This window comes from Podarcis liolepis (genome assembly GCF_965112155.1).
Source record: "Podarcis liolepis genome assembly, chromosome: 1".
NCBI classification, from domain to species: Eukaryota; Metazoa; Chordata; class Lepidosauria; order Squamata; family Lacertidae; genus Podarcis; species Podarcis liolepis.
In genome coordinates this window covers 71,290,719-71,306,784 of record NC_139554.1, presented here as the reverse complement: position 1 = coordinate 71,306,784, position 16,066 = coordinate 71,290,719, and the positions used below count along the sequence as shown (strand labels likewise).

General features: G+C 39.0%; 1 protein-coding gene across 50 annotated transcripts in view; it reads left to right on the top strand.

The window, feature by feature from the left end:
• SOX6 (SRY-box transcription factor 6) overlaps positions 1 to 16,066 on the top strand; it is a 458,084-nt gene that overhangs the window by 343,124 nt on the left and 98,894 nt on the right. For 26 of the 50 annotated variants that reach the window (XM_083477096.1, XM_083477099.1, XM_083477112.1 and 23 more), the window contains one exon: positions 13,169 to 13,289. In XM_083477096.1, the coding sequence (XP_083333222.1) occupies positions 13,169 to 13,289 (121 nt within the window). Of the gene's footprint in view, positions 1 to 13,165; positions 13,290 to 16,066 lie in introns of all 50 variants that reach the window. The other 24 variants (XM_083477104.1, XM_083477133.1, XM_083477122.1 and 21 more) reach the window with 1 other exon arrangement.

Sequence of the window (16,066 nt, the reverse complement as noted above, 5' to 3'; positions counted from 1 at the left end):
CTGTGTTGCTCTGCCGTTGTCGAAACAAAATAAAAAAATTCCTTCCAGTAGCACCCTAGAGACCAAACTAAGTTTGTTATTGGTATGAGGTTTTGTGCATGCACATGAAAGCTCATACTAATAACAAACTTGGTTGGTCTCTAAGGTGCTACTGGAAGGAATTTTTTAATTTTAAGTTCTTCCAGGAACTCCTTGGAGAGATGCAAGGAGCACAGAAAAGACAAGTCTTGGTAGAAGAAGCTATTGAGTTTTGAAAGTGGAGAGAGTAGTGCAAGAAAGGAAGCTCTTTAATGTGCAGTAGGGCACATCACAGTAAAAGTTATGATTCTAGAGCATGGGAAGAAAGAAGCCCTCCTTTTCTCCCATCCATAGTTCTTGTGGGATTCCCAGGCATATCTGGCAGACCACAAGGGAGAGGAGTGTTGAACAAGATGGACTTCTGGTTGTTGTTTTTTTAAAAAAAGAGAGAGATTGACCTATGGGTTGATTTGGCATGGCAATGTCATTAGTTTATCCCGTCATACTGTCCTGATTATTTTTTCAGTCTTCTCTAATTCCTGTCAAACGTGGTTTCCTTACTCCTCATGCCATCAGAGTAAACACTGGGACAGCTCCACATGGCTCACCTCCAGGATTTGTATTTTTCATTTCAAGGTAGTTCCCTTTTGGCAAAGGGAAATGCTGAAGTGGATTCACTCAGTGCTCTTCTGCCCTCATTGACTGCGAAGTTGAACCTGACAAGCAAATGCTCCAGATTTAGTGAGGAAGGGAAGATATTTATTTATTCACTCATTTATAGTTGGGATTATATCCTGCCTTTGTAACAAATGCTCAGGGTGGCTTATAATTACATTAAAAGCAATACGGAAGAAGAAGAAGAAGAAGAAGAAGAAGAAGAAGAAGAAGAAAACTAGGAGTAAAACTGCAGAGCAATTCAGCTGACAGGCTGTAAGTCCCAGGCTCTTGAGTAATAGAAATATTTGGGTTTTTTTGTATTACCAAGATGGAGAATAGGCACTTCTAGATATGTCTGGCATCTCACGCTACAGCTTGTGGGCATGAATGTAGTAGTTGGCTCAGGATTTCCTTCAACTGCAGGCTGAACATCACGCCTGTTTTCATCCCTTTCTAGCCTAGGGAACCCAGGACTAGAACTGTGATTTGCAACCTGACAGCCCGCTCCACTGAACATACCTCCAGGCTAGCCCTTCTTGTTCTCTTAATTAACTTTCCCCCTTTATTTTCTTTCTTTATGTCTTGTTAATATCTCTACACAAATATAAGTAAAACCTGCCAGTACTAACTAGCTTCTGGTCTGGAGACAAAGAAGGGGGAGCGTATAGCACTTCAGCTGTTCCTGCAGATTCTTTTACTCTCTGAGCAGTGATTAATATCCGGGCTTAAGTAGAATTTTTAAACAAAACCTGGGGAACCAGGGAAAAAAATGGAAAGAGCAAATACACAGGCTAATGCTGTGCCCTGAGGTGAACAAAATACATTTTTAACAAGCCAAGCATAGCAATGAAATCTATTCTACAGTGAAATTAATAATTACCAAAAAGATTTGCTAGTGTTATTGTTGTATTCTTGGAGAAGATATGAGTATCATGCTTAAAAAACATGGGAAGGTGTGCATCAAAACCCTTGAACTAAAACTGGTCTCTAATTCTTAATATGAAATCTTCCCAAGTGTCCCTTGTGTGTAGAACTGAAATGCAGCTTTGAGATGACAGCAGCTTTAAAGGTTGCAATACTGAGACTGGGAAGTGTGGGTCAGGGAATATCTGTTTTCAGGTAAGGATGGGTACCTGTTTTTTTCATGTAGTCCTGCTGTAATGAAGTGCTAACAGTAAAACTTGCATTGCCTTCTCACAAGACTTAAGTGATTGGTGCATCATGCTCAGTACTCGCTCAGTTCTCTCTCTCTCTCTCTCTCTCTCTCTCTCTCTCTCTCCAAAGGCAAGGTTTATTTGAATCCCACACTGTGATTGAATCAATGTAATAGACACCAAGTTTGAAGCTGTACATTCAAATACATGCCGATATATCTTACATAATGATGCTGGCCACAGACATCGTTCTGCATTTGTTTATGTCTGTTATGGATTCCCCTCATTATCCATGCTTTTTGAGGGATTCCCCATGGATTCAGCCCATTTATTGCATACTATATATATATATATATGCGCCAAATGCAGCATTGTGAGTGGCACTTCCTGGGTTAGCTTTCAAATCCAACAGTGATTATTACAAATAAGATTAAATTAAAAAATAATTATTTTGTAAAAAGTTTCATGGGAAATAGTGCAATATGGGAGGAAAGTGAATGATGATTGATGCATTTGGATGCTAACTCAGTTTCAGTCCCTCCCAATTATGCATTGCTCTTTCTGTGAAAATTTTCTGTTTGGTAACTTGTGCTGTTGTTCCAGTACCTAGGAAATACACACATGATTTCCTGGTTTGAAAGAGAAGGTGAAGCTTTTGTTAGTGAATGCTACTCTATGCACATATGTGCACAACTTACAGTAGTGTTAATTTGGTTTGGAATGTTTACACCACACAAGCATGAGTGAAGTATATAGAGACCTCAAATATGGTTAGGAGCATGGGTTACACTATTCAGATTGTCACAGAGGAGCCTGTTCTAGATCACAGTATTTGCAGCAATGTGTGCAGAATCTTCTGCTACCCTCTCAGTTTCCTGGATCTAAGAAGGATATATAAATGTATGCAACAGCATGCCATCTGTATTAAGAGATATTAAAAAAAATAAATTCATGCAAAAAGCATGATGGTTTTTTATTTTAAAAAGTTATGGTTTTTAAAATCTCCAGTTATTAAGATAATGGTTAACTTTTTCTGTTGCCTGGTACAAAACAAATAAATCTTACAGCCTGAGAACATAAGTATCATTGAACCTCACAGCTTTAAAAAATGCAATGGATATTTTCCAGGAGGGAGCATGCTTTGCTGTGTAAAGGGAGCTAGTGTAACAAGAAGTCATCTATTCTTGATTTCTTTAGACAGCTAGAGCTTTGTGCCTTCACTAGTTTCTATGTTTTAAGAGCTTGCTCTGTGTAGCAGAAATAATACAATAAATGGGTTTAACCACATTTGTCTCAGCTAGACATTCTGCTTTGTCAAAGATTGCTGGTACAACATAAACAAATTATGTGTTTGTAGTGCTTTTCAATGAAAGCCTATCTAACAGTGGAGATTGTGTTTCAGCAGCTGTAGATTTAATCTCCTACCTGTCAGTTAAAACAGGCATTTCCTGAGCAGATAAGGCCTGGCTGTAGTAGTGGGGAAATAGTCACAGCTGGACAAAGGTTCATTGTTACTGACAAATAATTCTAAATAGATGTGACTGCGTATTTCATCATGGAAACCTACAGTCAGACGTTGTTGCATAGGAACTGAGTCGTTATTACTGTTTGGGCAAGGTAGAGAATGTGTATAGAAGAGTGCCATGGTTTCCATTTTGGAATGATTGACAGGAAAAGCAGTCAGTCACTTTGTAAACAATGGCACAGCAGCATAGGTGTCACTGCGTATCTAACTCCTAAACTGATGATCAGAATATTACTGATTGTGTAGGCACAACTGTCTGCGTCCACAAGCTGATGCAGGAAGTGCAACATGTCAGCAGACAGGTTGTACTATTCCAGCCAGAGTTGATGTAGGGAAGAAAGTACTTGCACTTCTGTTGCAATATTGCAGACAGAGACATGAATGTCACAGTTCAGATAACAATATTTCTGAAGTTTTTGCAGTGAGACCCTTGAGATCAGTGTCTGGGTTTCCAGTGGAGTACTGATTCCTTGCAGCCATGCTTAAGCTATGTTGACCTCAATGATGCTACAGTGGAAAAGAAGTCCAATAGTGGTGTGTGGATTAGCCCTAGATCTTGAGCCATCCTATATTCTCTTACGTAGAACGTGGGACCACTTGTAATCTTACTTCCTGTTTAACTTTTCACACATCCACACACCCCTTCAAATATCTTGTAGATCTGCCTTATATAATAATATAATAATTTATTATTTATACCCAGCCCATCTGGCTGGGTTTCACCAGCCACTCTGGGCGGCTTCCAACCAAATATTAAAAACAATACAGCCTTGGGATGTAAGTTCTTTTGTATGTCATTCCCAAGCTTCCATTGCTGGCTTCCACATTCCCCTTCTTACACTTAATTTAATTTAATTTAATTTCTACCATGGTCATTATGCCTATGAATATTATAGGAACCGATCTGGAAAACTCAGATACAAAACAATATACAACAGCATAAAATACAATCCTACAGCTTCACTCTGAAAATACTTGGTTGAACAATAAAGTTTTCAGCATATGGCAAACCCATAAAATGGCCAGAGTGTGCTTTATTTCCAAGGGGAGAATAGTGTGGTGGTACCTTCCATGTGGAGCAAAGACTCTACTCTGGGTAGCCACCAGATGGATTTCAGGAGCATCTTGCAGCACTAGGAGAGCCTCTTCAGATGATCTCAGTGACCAGACAGGTGTATAAGGAATAAGGTGGCCTCTACGGTAACCTGCTCTCAACTTGTTTAGGACTTTGTATACTAATAAAGTTAAACTTCTTCCAATCGCATACTGGCAGCCAGTGCAGCCTCTTTAACCACAATGCTACCTGTTGGTCCACTAAGCAGCCTAGCTGCTACATTCTGCACCAGCAGTAGCTTCCATAAGAAGGAAACAATGTGGATGACACCAGCATCACATGCCCAAGACAGGAGTTGCACTGGGGTTGCAAGAAAGTGTGCAATTTGTTTAGCCCATGTGTCTCTGTTGTCCAGAATCTAGATGTTACCGGAAATAGGAAACCATAGATACATACATTACTAAATTAGCATAGGAATTGTATCAGTTAAGAATTTTGTTACACAGCACCCCAATTCCGAGTGGTGCAAGATTCCAGGGGTACCAGGCACTTACCAGGGTATGTGTTTCCTTTGAGACAATGAGGCACAGGAGAGAATGTGGTGTCTTTGTGATATAGGGTTTATTTGCACATGCAACCTGAACCTGGATGAAGATGAGTGCAGAGCATTCACGTCCCAAGAGGGTCCTGTTCCTTCCGTTGCTGCAGACTCTGATTCAAAGAGACCCCAAACAATGTGCCTGACCCTCTCTGCAGCATAAAACAGACAGCCCTCGTTGTGCTCTGCAGCTTGCAAAACCGGCCTTTTCATCGCCCACTGCAATTCTGCTCCTCCCTCCTGAAACTCTGACCGTTTGTCTCAGCTATCTCTTACCTCAGGGAGGGGATTTCCCCATTTTCTGTCCAGCCCAGAGAGTCTTTGTTAACGGCATTCTTAATGGGTCATCACTCATTTTTGGTGCTCTTTTAATGGTCCATCTCTCCAGGAGATTACTTCATCAGCCAGCCTGTCTTATGTTTTTTTAACATGGCTTATATTTTAACATTTTAATATTATGGCACCTTCTCTTAATACTCCAAAATTGGATAACTTCTAACATTTTCTAGGAAGTATGAGTACCTTGCACCCACAAAGCCTATAACAATATGCAGGTTTGGGTACTAAATGTGTATATTTAGATATGTTTTGTTACAATCAGGATTTGATAAATATGTTTAGGGCTGAAGTATTTGTTTAGGACTGACTTCTCTCTCTCTTAATATTACATATATATGTTACTGATATATGGGGAATTTTCCTTTACATTAACAAAATATAATTAGATTTACCCTCCCATTTCCCTCAGAGCTATTGGCAGAGGTTCAAGGCAAGATCTTAGGGTGGGATGGAGCAACCCACGTAAACTTAGATAATCTGTAATGCTATAAAATAGAAACCTTGTGTTTTGTGTGAGTGCACCATACATGACCATTGTTTAAAAAACAAATGTCAGTAAGAATTTAAAGAAAACATGGAGAGAGAGAGGGAGAGATTTGTTGTTTGGTTGTGTGGGATGGGGTAAGGAGGACACATGAACTGCAGGTTTTAGTGTTATCCCAAAGTTAGGCCAGTCATTACCTAAATTGACCTTATTAACATGTATAACTAATGTGTTTGAATATGAACACTGAATGAAAATATGTGTCCTTAGTATTTTTACTTACTTCCGATGAACAAGGCAGAGTGGAAACATGAAACATATACCTCTTCACTAGTCTTATGGGATATTTGAATTAATGGACTTGTTCTGTCTTCTGTCATGGCAGAGTGACCACTGACTGTGAAAATTTGCATAATAGTCAACTTTTCTCTCTTGTAGCCATAAACTGTTTCGTTCTGCTTAAAAAGTGAGACTCTTTTAGCTCTCCTGACTTTTTCAGAAGTTGTAGTAACCGAGATTTGCTGTTATGCTTTAACCAAACAAATGCACACATGGGGATAACAATATGCTGAGTTTATGCAGATTTTACAACACGAATCTGAATAAAATGCCCACTAATAGACCCATAAGGAGTAATAAACACACATGAATTTTCCTTAGTTGCACTTTAAAGTGATTTTAACATACTACTAGACCTTAACAATAATATTTAATTGACAAGATTATGCATTTGTATGGATTGAGAAGGTGGTAGATCTCTAATTCCAAATGAGCCATAAATTCACTTTTGCATAACATGTTTTATTAATTTTTTTTATAGCTGAGACATCTTCATTCCCTCCTAGTGACTCTTTCATGAAAGCGTAGACAGTTTAAAGTTATTTAATTAGTAATTTTTCATTCTTTTAGCATTATAAAATAGGATTTAGATGTCTTTTTGTTCCCGTATTATACTATATGACTAAATGTATAGCTACAAACTGATCACAACAGTAGACAGGCAGTAAAAATACGGATTTACATCAAGTATAAGTGAAGAAAGAAGCAAAGGGGTTACATATTGATGAACCAGCTCCACACTACTCATCTCATTATAGGCTTGTTGGTAATCTAGGTGCATAATTTAGCCTGACACAATCAGATGACCATTTCATCATAAATTTGTCATAAACTATGAGCACAGTAATGTAACACACCCTAATTGGATTGTAGACTGGAACTAATAACACTACATGTAGATTGTATTTTAAAGTGTGCAGGGCTTTCCCAACATTTGGGGAATTTGTTAGCTGTACATTTGCTGTATGTGTGTATACTAACATCTAACTATCTATAGCTGGCTTTGCTCTATATATACACAAGAAACTCCTGAATTGAACTAGCCCTGCATGCCTGTGTATACTTCTTTTTATTCTTTTACAGGCAAAGAATAAGGTTCTCATATTAGAATGTCAAATATAGGGCAATACAGTGCAATAATGTTTGGTAGAGTTTTGTAAAGCTGTAGTAAGACATCTCTTATGTCTTTATAGAGTGGCTCTGGCCTTTAGTAGGGAACTTTTGACAGTTTTCTGAATCATAGCTAGTGCAAACTATAATATTGTTCACTCAGTTGTTTAAATTATCCAAAATAAATTTACCTTTTAACATACTTCCTTACAAAAATATGAAATATTACTCAGGGATATAAAATTAGAACTGACATTTTAGAATAGCTATTTCCTTGTCTGTCATGTGCACATCATTTATTTATTTATTTTAAATTACAGCGTGTATAACAAATTTGTGTATCAACAAATAAACATGAACGATAAATCAATACACATCTGTGCACATCTTTAAAGATGGATATACAGTGCATACGGAATATTAAAGCATATGTTACTAATGTGATGGACACTTGCCAGTTCTTTAGTGCTGTTAAAAGTGCCTGAATCTAAGTAGACTGAATCTACTGCTTGGGATGGGGTGATGTGAGATGCTACTTCAAATGGATATAAAACTTTTTTCCCTTTTTGATGGATACAAAGCCACTCCAAAGTGTTGGAGGGTTATAACATTATTACAAAATATTATATGATTTAAGCCATAACTGATTGTGGAACTGAGAAAGGCCGGCACTTGCAAAGACAACACCTAAATACACAAAGCAGTAACAGAAACCTACGGTAAATTTAGCAATCCCCTGAAACTAAAATCTGAGGCAACAGCAGAATTAGACAAAGCCTTTAAAAAATCCTTTGTTTTCAACAGTCTTCAACTGTGGTTACTTTAACTGACAATTTGTTTTGTGAATTGGGAGACATCAAGAATTACTTTTCATTGGATCTGTATTTTACAGGGAATGAAATCAGAACTTCTTGTAGTTTCTCTTCTGTAGCTGAGTGACAGGCATTAAACAAAGAGGATTGTTCAGATTTCAGTAGTTATTTTCAATCATGTTAGAAAAAAGAAAGTTAAATCTTCATGAAAGAGAAAATGAGTCCCCTTGAGTGTCACTCTGTTTGCACATTAGCACATAGCAAGGTCTTTGCCAAGTTGCTCTCTGACTGACTGCTGCAGATGCTCTTTCTCAAGTATTCAGAGTCAGATCTTTAGTGCAAGTCTTCAGGGACAAACAATAGCACCTGTTCCTCACAAGATATCAGGCTAGTTAGTCCATTCATGTATCTTTAATGAAGCTCCAGGGCAGATGGCAAAAATAAAAAGGCACCATCATCAAGTTAGCAAAGGAGACAGAAAGAAAGAGGTGTTGGTGCAACAATATATTGCTTTTCTGAAGAGGAAGAAAAGAGAGTCCAGAGTTTTTCTTTGGCATCTGCTGGTGTCATGATTTTTCAGAAAGACTCAAGGAACAGAGAAGCAATTAACCTTTTTGAGAATTTATATGACTTAATGAAGCTGGCTATCCTCACCCTGCTAGATCAACTAGCATAAAACACTAAGGGCTACATCTTCAATGTTTGCTTCCAGCATACCCAGAGAGAATGCCAGTCGCTTAGATCAAATTATCATCACTGTGTATGCTATTTTATTTTATTTTTTAAAAAAGGGAGGGCACATTTTACTCCATAGTGCATACCTTATGCCATTTGTCCTGTGTAGGCAGTGGCGTAGCGTGGGTTGTCAGCACCCAGGGCAAGGCAAGTAATTTGCGCCCCCTAACCAGTGGATTTGCGCCCCCTAACCCTAACCCCCAGATGTTGCGCCCGGTGCGGCCGGCCCCCCCCCTGCACCCCCCACGCTACGCCACTGTGTGTAGGGATTCTTGTTCTCACTACACACCTTATACATTTGTCCTGGTTCTCCAATATACACTTGTTTCTGGTTAACTCAGAAAAAAGGGGACACTAAGTCTTGTCTGCTTCTACTGTGCCACATTATCTGGATATTAGAGGATTTGAGAACATCCACACTTAAAGTATGAAGGTTTGTGGAAGCTTCATCCCCATAATCCCTTTGTAAGCTTCAAGCCTCGTGACTGCAAATCAGAAAAGCACATGGCAGTTTCACTTTCCTTGCCCTCCACCTTATTTTTTTGCCATATTATGGGCCCCCCATCAAAGGTATTCTGTGCTTCTCACTGTGCTTCCAGTCCTACTTGAATAGTCGTTTCCAGAGGGTGCTGCTTGAGGAGTGCTCTTCAGCCCTGTGGAGCCTTCAAAGTGGAGTTGCTCAGGGGTCAGTTTTATCCCCCCATGCTGTTTAACTTCTACATGAAACCACTGAGTGGAGTCATCTGGAGTTTTAGAGTATGTTGGCAGCAATATGCTGAGGACACACAGCTCTACTTTCCCTTTATATCTGCAGGTGTAGCAGTAGATGTGATGGACCATTGTTTTGCATCTGTAATGGACTGTTTGAGAGCCAACAATCTGAAGCTCAATCCCAATAAGACTGAGGCACTGTTAGTTGGTGCTTACCTAGACTGGATGGGTGCAAGGTTGCCTGCTCTTGATGGGGTTACACTCCCTCTGAAGGAGCAGGTACACAGCTTGTGGGTACTTGTGGATCTTTCCTGTTACTTGAGGCTCAGGTGGCCTCAGTAGCATGGAGTGTCTTCAGTCAGCTTTGGCTGGTGGCCCAGCTGCACCCCTATCTGGACAGGGATAACCTAACTTCTGTTGTCTATGCTCTGGTAAACTCTAGGTTAGGTTGCTGCAACATATTATACATGGGGGTGACTCTGAAGGCAGTTTGGAAATTTCAGCTGGTGCAGAATTCAGTGGCCAGGTGGCTCACCGGAGCAAGATGGTTTGAGCATATTGTACCAATCCTACCCCGACAGCACTGGCTGCCAATTAGTTTCCAGGCCCAATTCAGAGTTCTGGTTTAAAGCCTTAAACAGCTCAGAACTGCAATGCTTCAAGCATTCCCAGTCCCCATATGAAGTGACCCAGACCCTGTGATCATCATCTGAAGTCCTTCTTTGTGTGCCTTCTCCATGAGAGGCCTGGAGGGCAGCAACACGAGAATGGGTCTTTTCTGTGGTGGCTCCCCGTTTGGGGAATGCTCTCCCCAGGGATGCTTGCCTGGCGGCTTTGTAGAATATCTTTAGGTGCTAGGCAAACACATTCCTCTTCTCCCAGGCCTTTGGCTAATTAATCAATCTATGTCCTGTTGGGGGGGGGGTATTGTCTTCATTTGTATGTACAGTGGTACCTCGGGTTACAGACACTTCAGGTTACAGACTACGCTAACCCAGAAATAGTACCTCGGAGGAAAAGAATAAGGGAAAATCTGATAAAATCAAGGGGTAGGATTTGCTGAAACAAATTTGGAAATTGGGATGCAGTAAGGGGAGGTATGGGGAAGTCGTGAAGTAAGGTTTAAGAAAAAAGGATTCGAAATTATACATGTTTGTTTATGTGTTTGTTTGTTTCTACTGTGTAATGTTTGTGTTTATAAAAACTGTGAAAAACCAATAAAAATTCTATAAAAAAAACACAGAAATAGTACCTCGGGTTAAGAACTTTGCTTCAGGATGAGAAGAGAAATCACACAGCAGCGGCGCGGCAGCAGCAGGAGGCCCCATTGGCTAAAGTGGTACCTCAGGTTAAGAACCGTTCCAGGCTAAGAACGGACCTCCAGAATGAATTAAGTTCTTAACCCGAGGTACCACTGTAGTATGTATTTTTTTGTTTTTATATTGTGAACGGCCCTGTAATCTTTGGATGAAGGGCAGTATGGATGGATGGATGGATGGATGGATGGATGGATGGATGGATTGTCCCTTATTGCCCTGAGATATCCTAGTTTTCCATTTTTAGAGAGAATATAAATAAATAAATAAAAATACCAGATCTACACATGAATAGATCTTCTCTGAAATTTTAGCATAAATAAACTTACATATATCCCAATGTGCAGTAGCAGTCAGTGATCTGAAATAGTAATGGGGGGCACTCACAGTATGACTACCATGTCACACAATATGTTTCACTGGATGATATTATAGACAGAGGGGTGAAATCAAATATATTTTGAGTAACAACCCAGCCCCTTCTATAACATCTAATTTTGCACTTAATGCACAGTTGTCATAAATCATGCACACCAGAGGAACAAACTTCAGTCACTTCCAGAAATGGCCACTGCGTTAGTATACATGCTGCTGCTTCCTTCTCAAGTAAATGCGGTTGTCTTTTGGCTTTTGTCTGCACCATCTGGCCATAGTCTACTTGGCTATTGTGATTGATGACTTCAAGTTTACTCTTTACTACTGTACTTCAATTTCAGGAGTTGTGAATGACTCTGGATCAGTTTGATTCAACATCCACTCTAAAAGCACTCAAAATTATTGTGAAACTCATTTTATTTAGTTCCTAAATGATGGTATACCGCCGCCTTTAGACACTGACATTGTTTTTGCTTGTTTATTCAACGGCCTACAGGAACAATTACCATGCAACCAACTTGGTAGTGTATAAAAAGTTGATACTGGACACAGGGGGATCGACTTCAATTTAACCATGTTAAATTTGTCGCTAACATGGAGAAACTGGGCTTACGTCAGCTAAAATAAAAGAAATGGCTGCTCATAGCTAGTTTCTTTCACGCCCCAGTGCCATGGCAGTAATTGCACAAAGACCTTTTTATTATAAGTTGATTTTCCTGAGAAATGGATTCCGAAAAATACTGTAAAGTGTTTATGTTTTGCTTGACCTTTATTAACCTACATCTTAGGGCTTTTCCCCCAGAGAAGAGTTGTTGGTAAATTAGCTCTCTTAGAAGCGCACACACAGTAGCCTTTCTGGTCTGCATCAGATGTTGGGAGAGGAACATGGATATGACAAGAAAATTTGGCAGTATTTAAACAGTGTCATAGGTCAACATATGGATTTTTACCACTAAAAAAGTTTTGTAGGAATTAAATCCCAACAAAAAGCCATTGAAGTTTATTTTTAATAGAATTTGAAACCACTCATTTGCAACAAGAGAAGGAGCTGAAATTATTTTCTGATTATAAAACAATTCACTTTTATACATTTTTGTAATCATCGGCAAAATCCTTGCATTAGTTTTGAGTGAGCCAACAGAAAAAAGAAACATGGCATTTCATTGGATCCAGCCATCTTTTGGCATAGTTGTCATGATCCAGGTATCTGGAGAAATAAAGCTGAATATTAAAATCTCCTGATTCCCACCTCTCTAGTTCTGTTTGCCCAAATATAAAGCCTGATAAGTATCTGAATAATTTTCTGCTTCTGTATTTTTATTTTATTTCAACGTTTTGGCTTTTGATACATTTATGAAGGTCATATGAAATTTGATGCAGTGGGATTTATTCTAAAATGGTCAGTACCACACAATAAATATCAGGCTTTATGATAGTGTTTAAAGCTATAAACTGGAGAGACAAGCAAAATATTAGTTTAATTGAAAGCCAAGAATTTTGGTTTCATTTAAAGAGGTACTGAAATTTTGCTAGTCTTTTGAAAACATTCAATTATTTGCCGTATAGGTTCAGTAGGTTGAATTTTTAAAAAGTGCTTGAATTTTGCACTTGAACGTAACATCATTTTAGAAACAAATGAAACTATAAAGTACAGAAGCAGGATAAAAAACAAAAAGGAGAGTGAGAGAAATCTTTTAGAGTAGGCCCAGATTTAAGCAAAACTTAGTAGAACAAAAAAAAGTACAGGTTGTTGCACCTTTGACATTGAGGGAGAACAAAGCTACTATGGCTTTGATGTGACAATGTGAAATTGGCAGGGATTATGGTTAGGAGAAGGTTTGGTTGGACTCTGTGAATGCAGGCACACCATCAGTGCTGGAGAGTTATCTGTCAGGACAAATTTGTGCTATTTCTGATCAGAGACTGTCTTCTGTTTAGCAGGTTCAGGGTCACATGCCTCCGCTCATGATCCCAATTTTTCCACACGACCAGCGGACATTGGCAGCGGCTGCTGCAGCCCAGCAGGGATTCCTTTTCCCCCCAGGAATAACTTACAAGCCAGGTAAGTTGACAGGGTTGTGAAGCTATTTAACATGTTACGATATTAGCCATGGCTACTCCTTGTAATCTGCCTGGTATGGACAGTGATATGTAAAAGCTGGGGGATTTAAGCTGGGGGAAGGGGTGGGGAGGAAAGGAAATATGTGGATTTCTTTTGCAAGTCTAGATGAAAACTTCTTCCAGAAAGAACCAGGGAATTGGCTTCTCAGGGCCATATTTATTTTACTTCTGTATACCACAAAATTATTTCCTTTGAATTTATTGACTTTCTTCTCTGCCAATTTGTGAGAGTAGCCTGGCTCTTTATGAGGTTACATATATATCTTTTTAAGGCCCTTTTATCATCAGAATATATATATACACATACTAGTGTTTTGTGCAAGCCATCTTTATAATTAGAGATAAAAAGTAAAGGTAGGTATGATTTAATTTGTGTATTTCAATTGGGCAGCAATTTATACGATTTCCATCTAAATAACAGAGGTTTCAGCAGTTCAGCTACAATCATCAATTCAGGCTTGTAACAGGTCATGCAACTTCGCAGTGAGAGATGTTTGGAGATGATTCAGCAAATATTATGATTTCTTTCTTTATTCCTTTGAGTTTACTGTGCTCCTGGGGAATTCAATTAGGGATATAATGGTTTGAAGCTACTTTCAGCGTCTCCTTGTAAACAGGACTTTAAATGTTTAAAGCCACATTAGCAAAGAAACTCAGGGTAAGGAGATATTTAAGTAAATAAAAATCAACCTTATTTTCATGTGTATATTCCTTGTAAACCTACATCTCAGCCAGAAGCAGCATCTTTATTTTTCTAGTTAATCTCACCCCCTCTAATTAATATTAAACAACAAAATGGTTACAGCATTCCCTTTGAATGTTAGATGCAAAATTTTCATTTGGAATCTGCTACTGCTGTTAATGGGAATGTTGCAGTGGCTTTCAGAAAAAGGTGGGATCGGTTCTGAAACAAAACCGTATGTTTTAGAATGTAAACTGCATATTAAATGTAATCCAAGTTAAATATAAACTCTTTTCAAGTAAGTTTAGTAAGATATTGTGCCAAATAACACTGCAGAAATTATTTCCATTTGTTCCGCTCTGCTTTGTCTTGGTAGTTTCTTAAAAATACATTTACGGAAAACAGCTTTTTAGATGCTAAGTGTCAGAATTGGACTGGAATGGCTAGAATCTAGCCCTCCACTCAGTCATTGACTGATTTGTGATCTGGGATACATACTTTGTCTTAACTTCCCCCAATTAATCTGTGAAATGATGATGTCCTCATCTGAGTGAGAAACATTGTCCTTTTATGTACTAAACATGTTGAAACCAGTCTAACTATTGGCAATGTGAACAACCAAGCTATACAAGAAGATAAGAAAACTGGCACAGTCCCTGCTTGTGGGTGTCATTTTAAGGGATGTTGTAGATGTAGATCTCTCCCCTCCAGGTTTGCACATCAGGCATCATGCAAGGGCATTACGGGGAGTCACAGGTTTGTTCATGCCTCTCATATTTCCTTCTAGCCTTGACTTTTTTGGACAGTGCAAGTTGAGTCACCTACATGGGACACAAGAAGTGGCCTTTTGCTGGGTCACACTCCTTATCTCTAGGGGCTCAAGGAGGCATTCAGCTAACAGGTCCCATTACTGCCCTGAGCAAAGACTACACTTGCACAACAGGACTTGCCTTCCTCCCCTCCCCCACGTCCCAGAAATTGATTCAGGAGGGGTCAGGAGAACACCAGGAACTGCAAGGGGCAGGAGAGGGGAGATCATTCTGTCCTGCAAGCTGAAATTCTTGCGCTGATGGAATGATCAGAAAAACGCAACACTATATACTCCCTCAGGAAGGAATCTTTCATGTCACATCTATCTGAGCCTAAAAAAAACAAAAATGGGAGAGATCAGGGACTGAAGCTGGGACCTTCTGCATGCCAACGATGTCTTCTACATCCTCCCTTGTGTCACAACTATTAGAGATTACAGGGTCCCAAGCTAGCAAATATCAATCATGAATGTGATAACAGATTTCTTAAAATTAGTTAGCATACTTCTCAAGATTGTATAATATAATTTTCCAGCATAGCAAGTTCTAATTGAGAAATCTGGGCTGCATAGATCACCTAATTAATTTTTATAGGTACTCCTTTTGGTATATATAGCATATACCAGATTAATTAAAACTTTAAGATGCTGTGTAACTCAAATTACTGTTGTCTGCTGACCCACATACACTTGACAATTCTCTCAGGACACCCTACTATAGAAGTTGGACCATATTTAAATTAGATACATAAAGCAGAGCTATTACAAAGCCAACAATTATTTGCATGGATCAAGCAATTACTCTTGATTACTTTGACTCCTTCATATCATGAAAAAAGTACTATGAATGGTTTGAGATCTTTGGCAAATATGAAGACATGCTAGTTGACTGTTAATTTAGTCAAGCATGGGGGAAATGTTACTGGGTAGGAAATATGAAAGCTGGTCTAAGTTTTATGGCTAAGAAAGTGAGCAGTGAGCCAGCAAGTCCCTGATTCAAATCTCATCTAATTTATGAGCTCACTAGTTTCCTTAGGCAAACCACTATTTCTCACTGTGAACTGTTTTCTCTGCTATATGCAGATAATAACATTGATCTACTTTACATAGTTGTTGTGAGGATTTCTTAGGTAATGCAGGTGATGTCCTATAGCTATGTTGTTTTTGTGAATTTATACTTGTAGTGTTCAAGATCCAGAAGTGGCTAATATCATGATTTAGGGTCCTC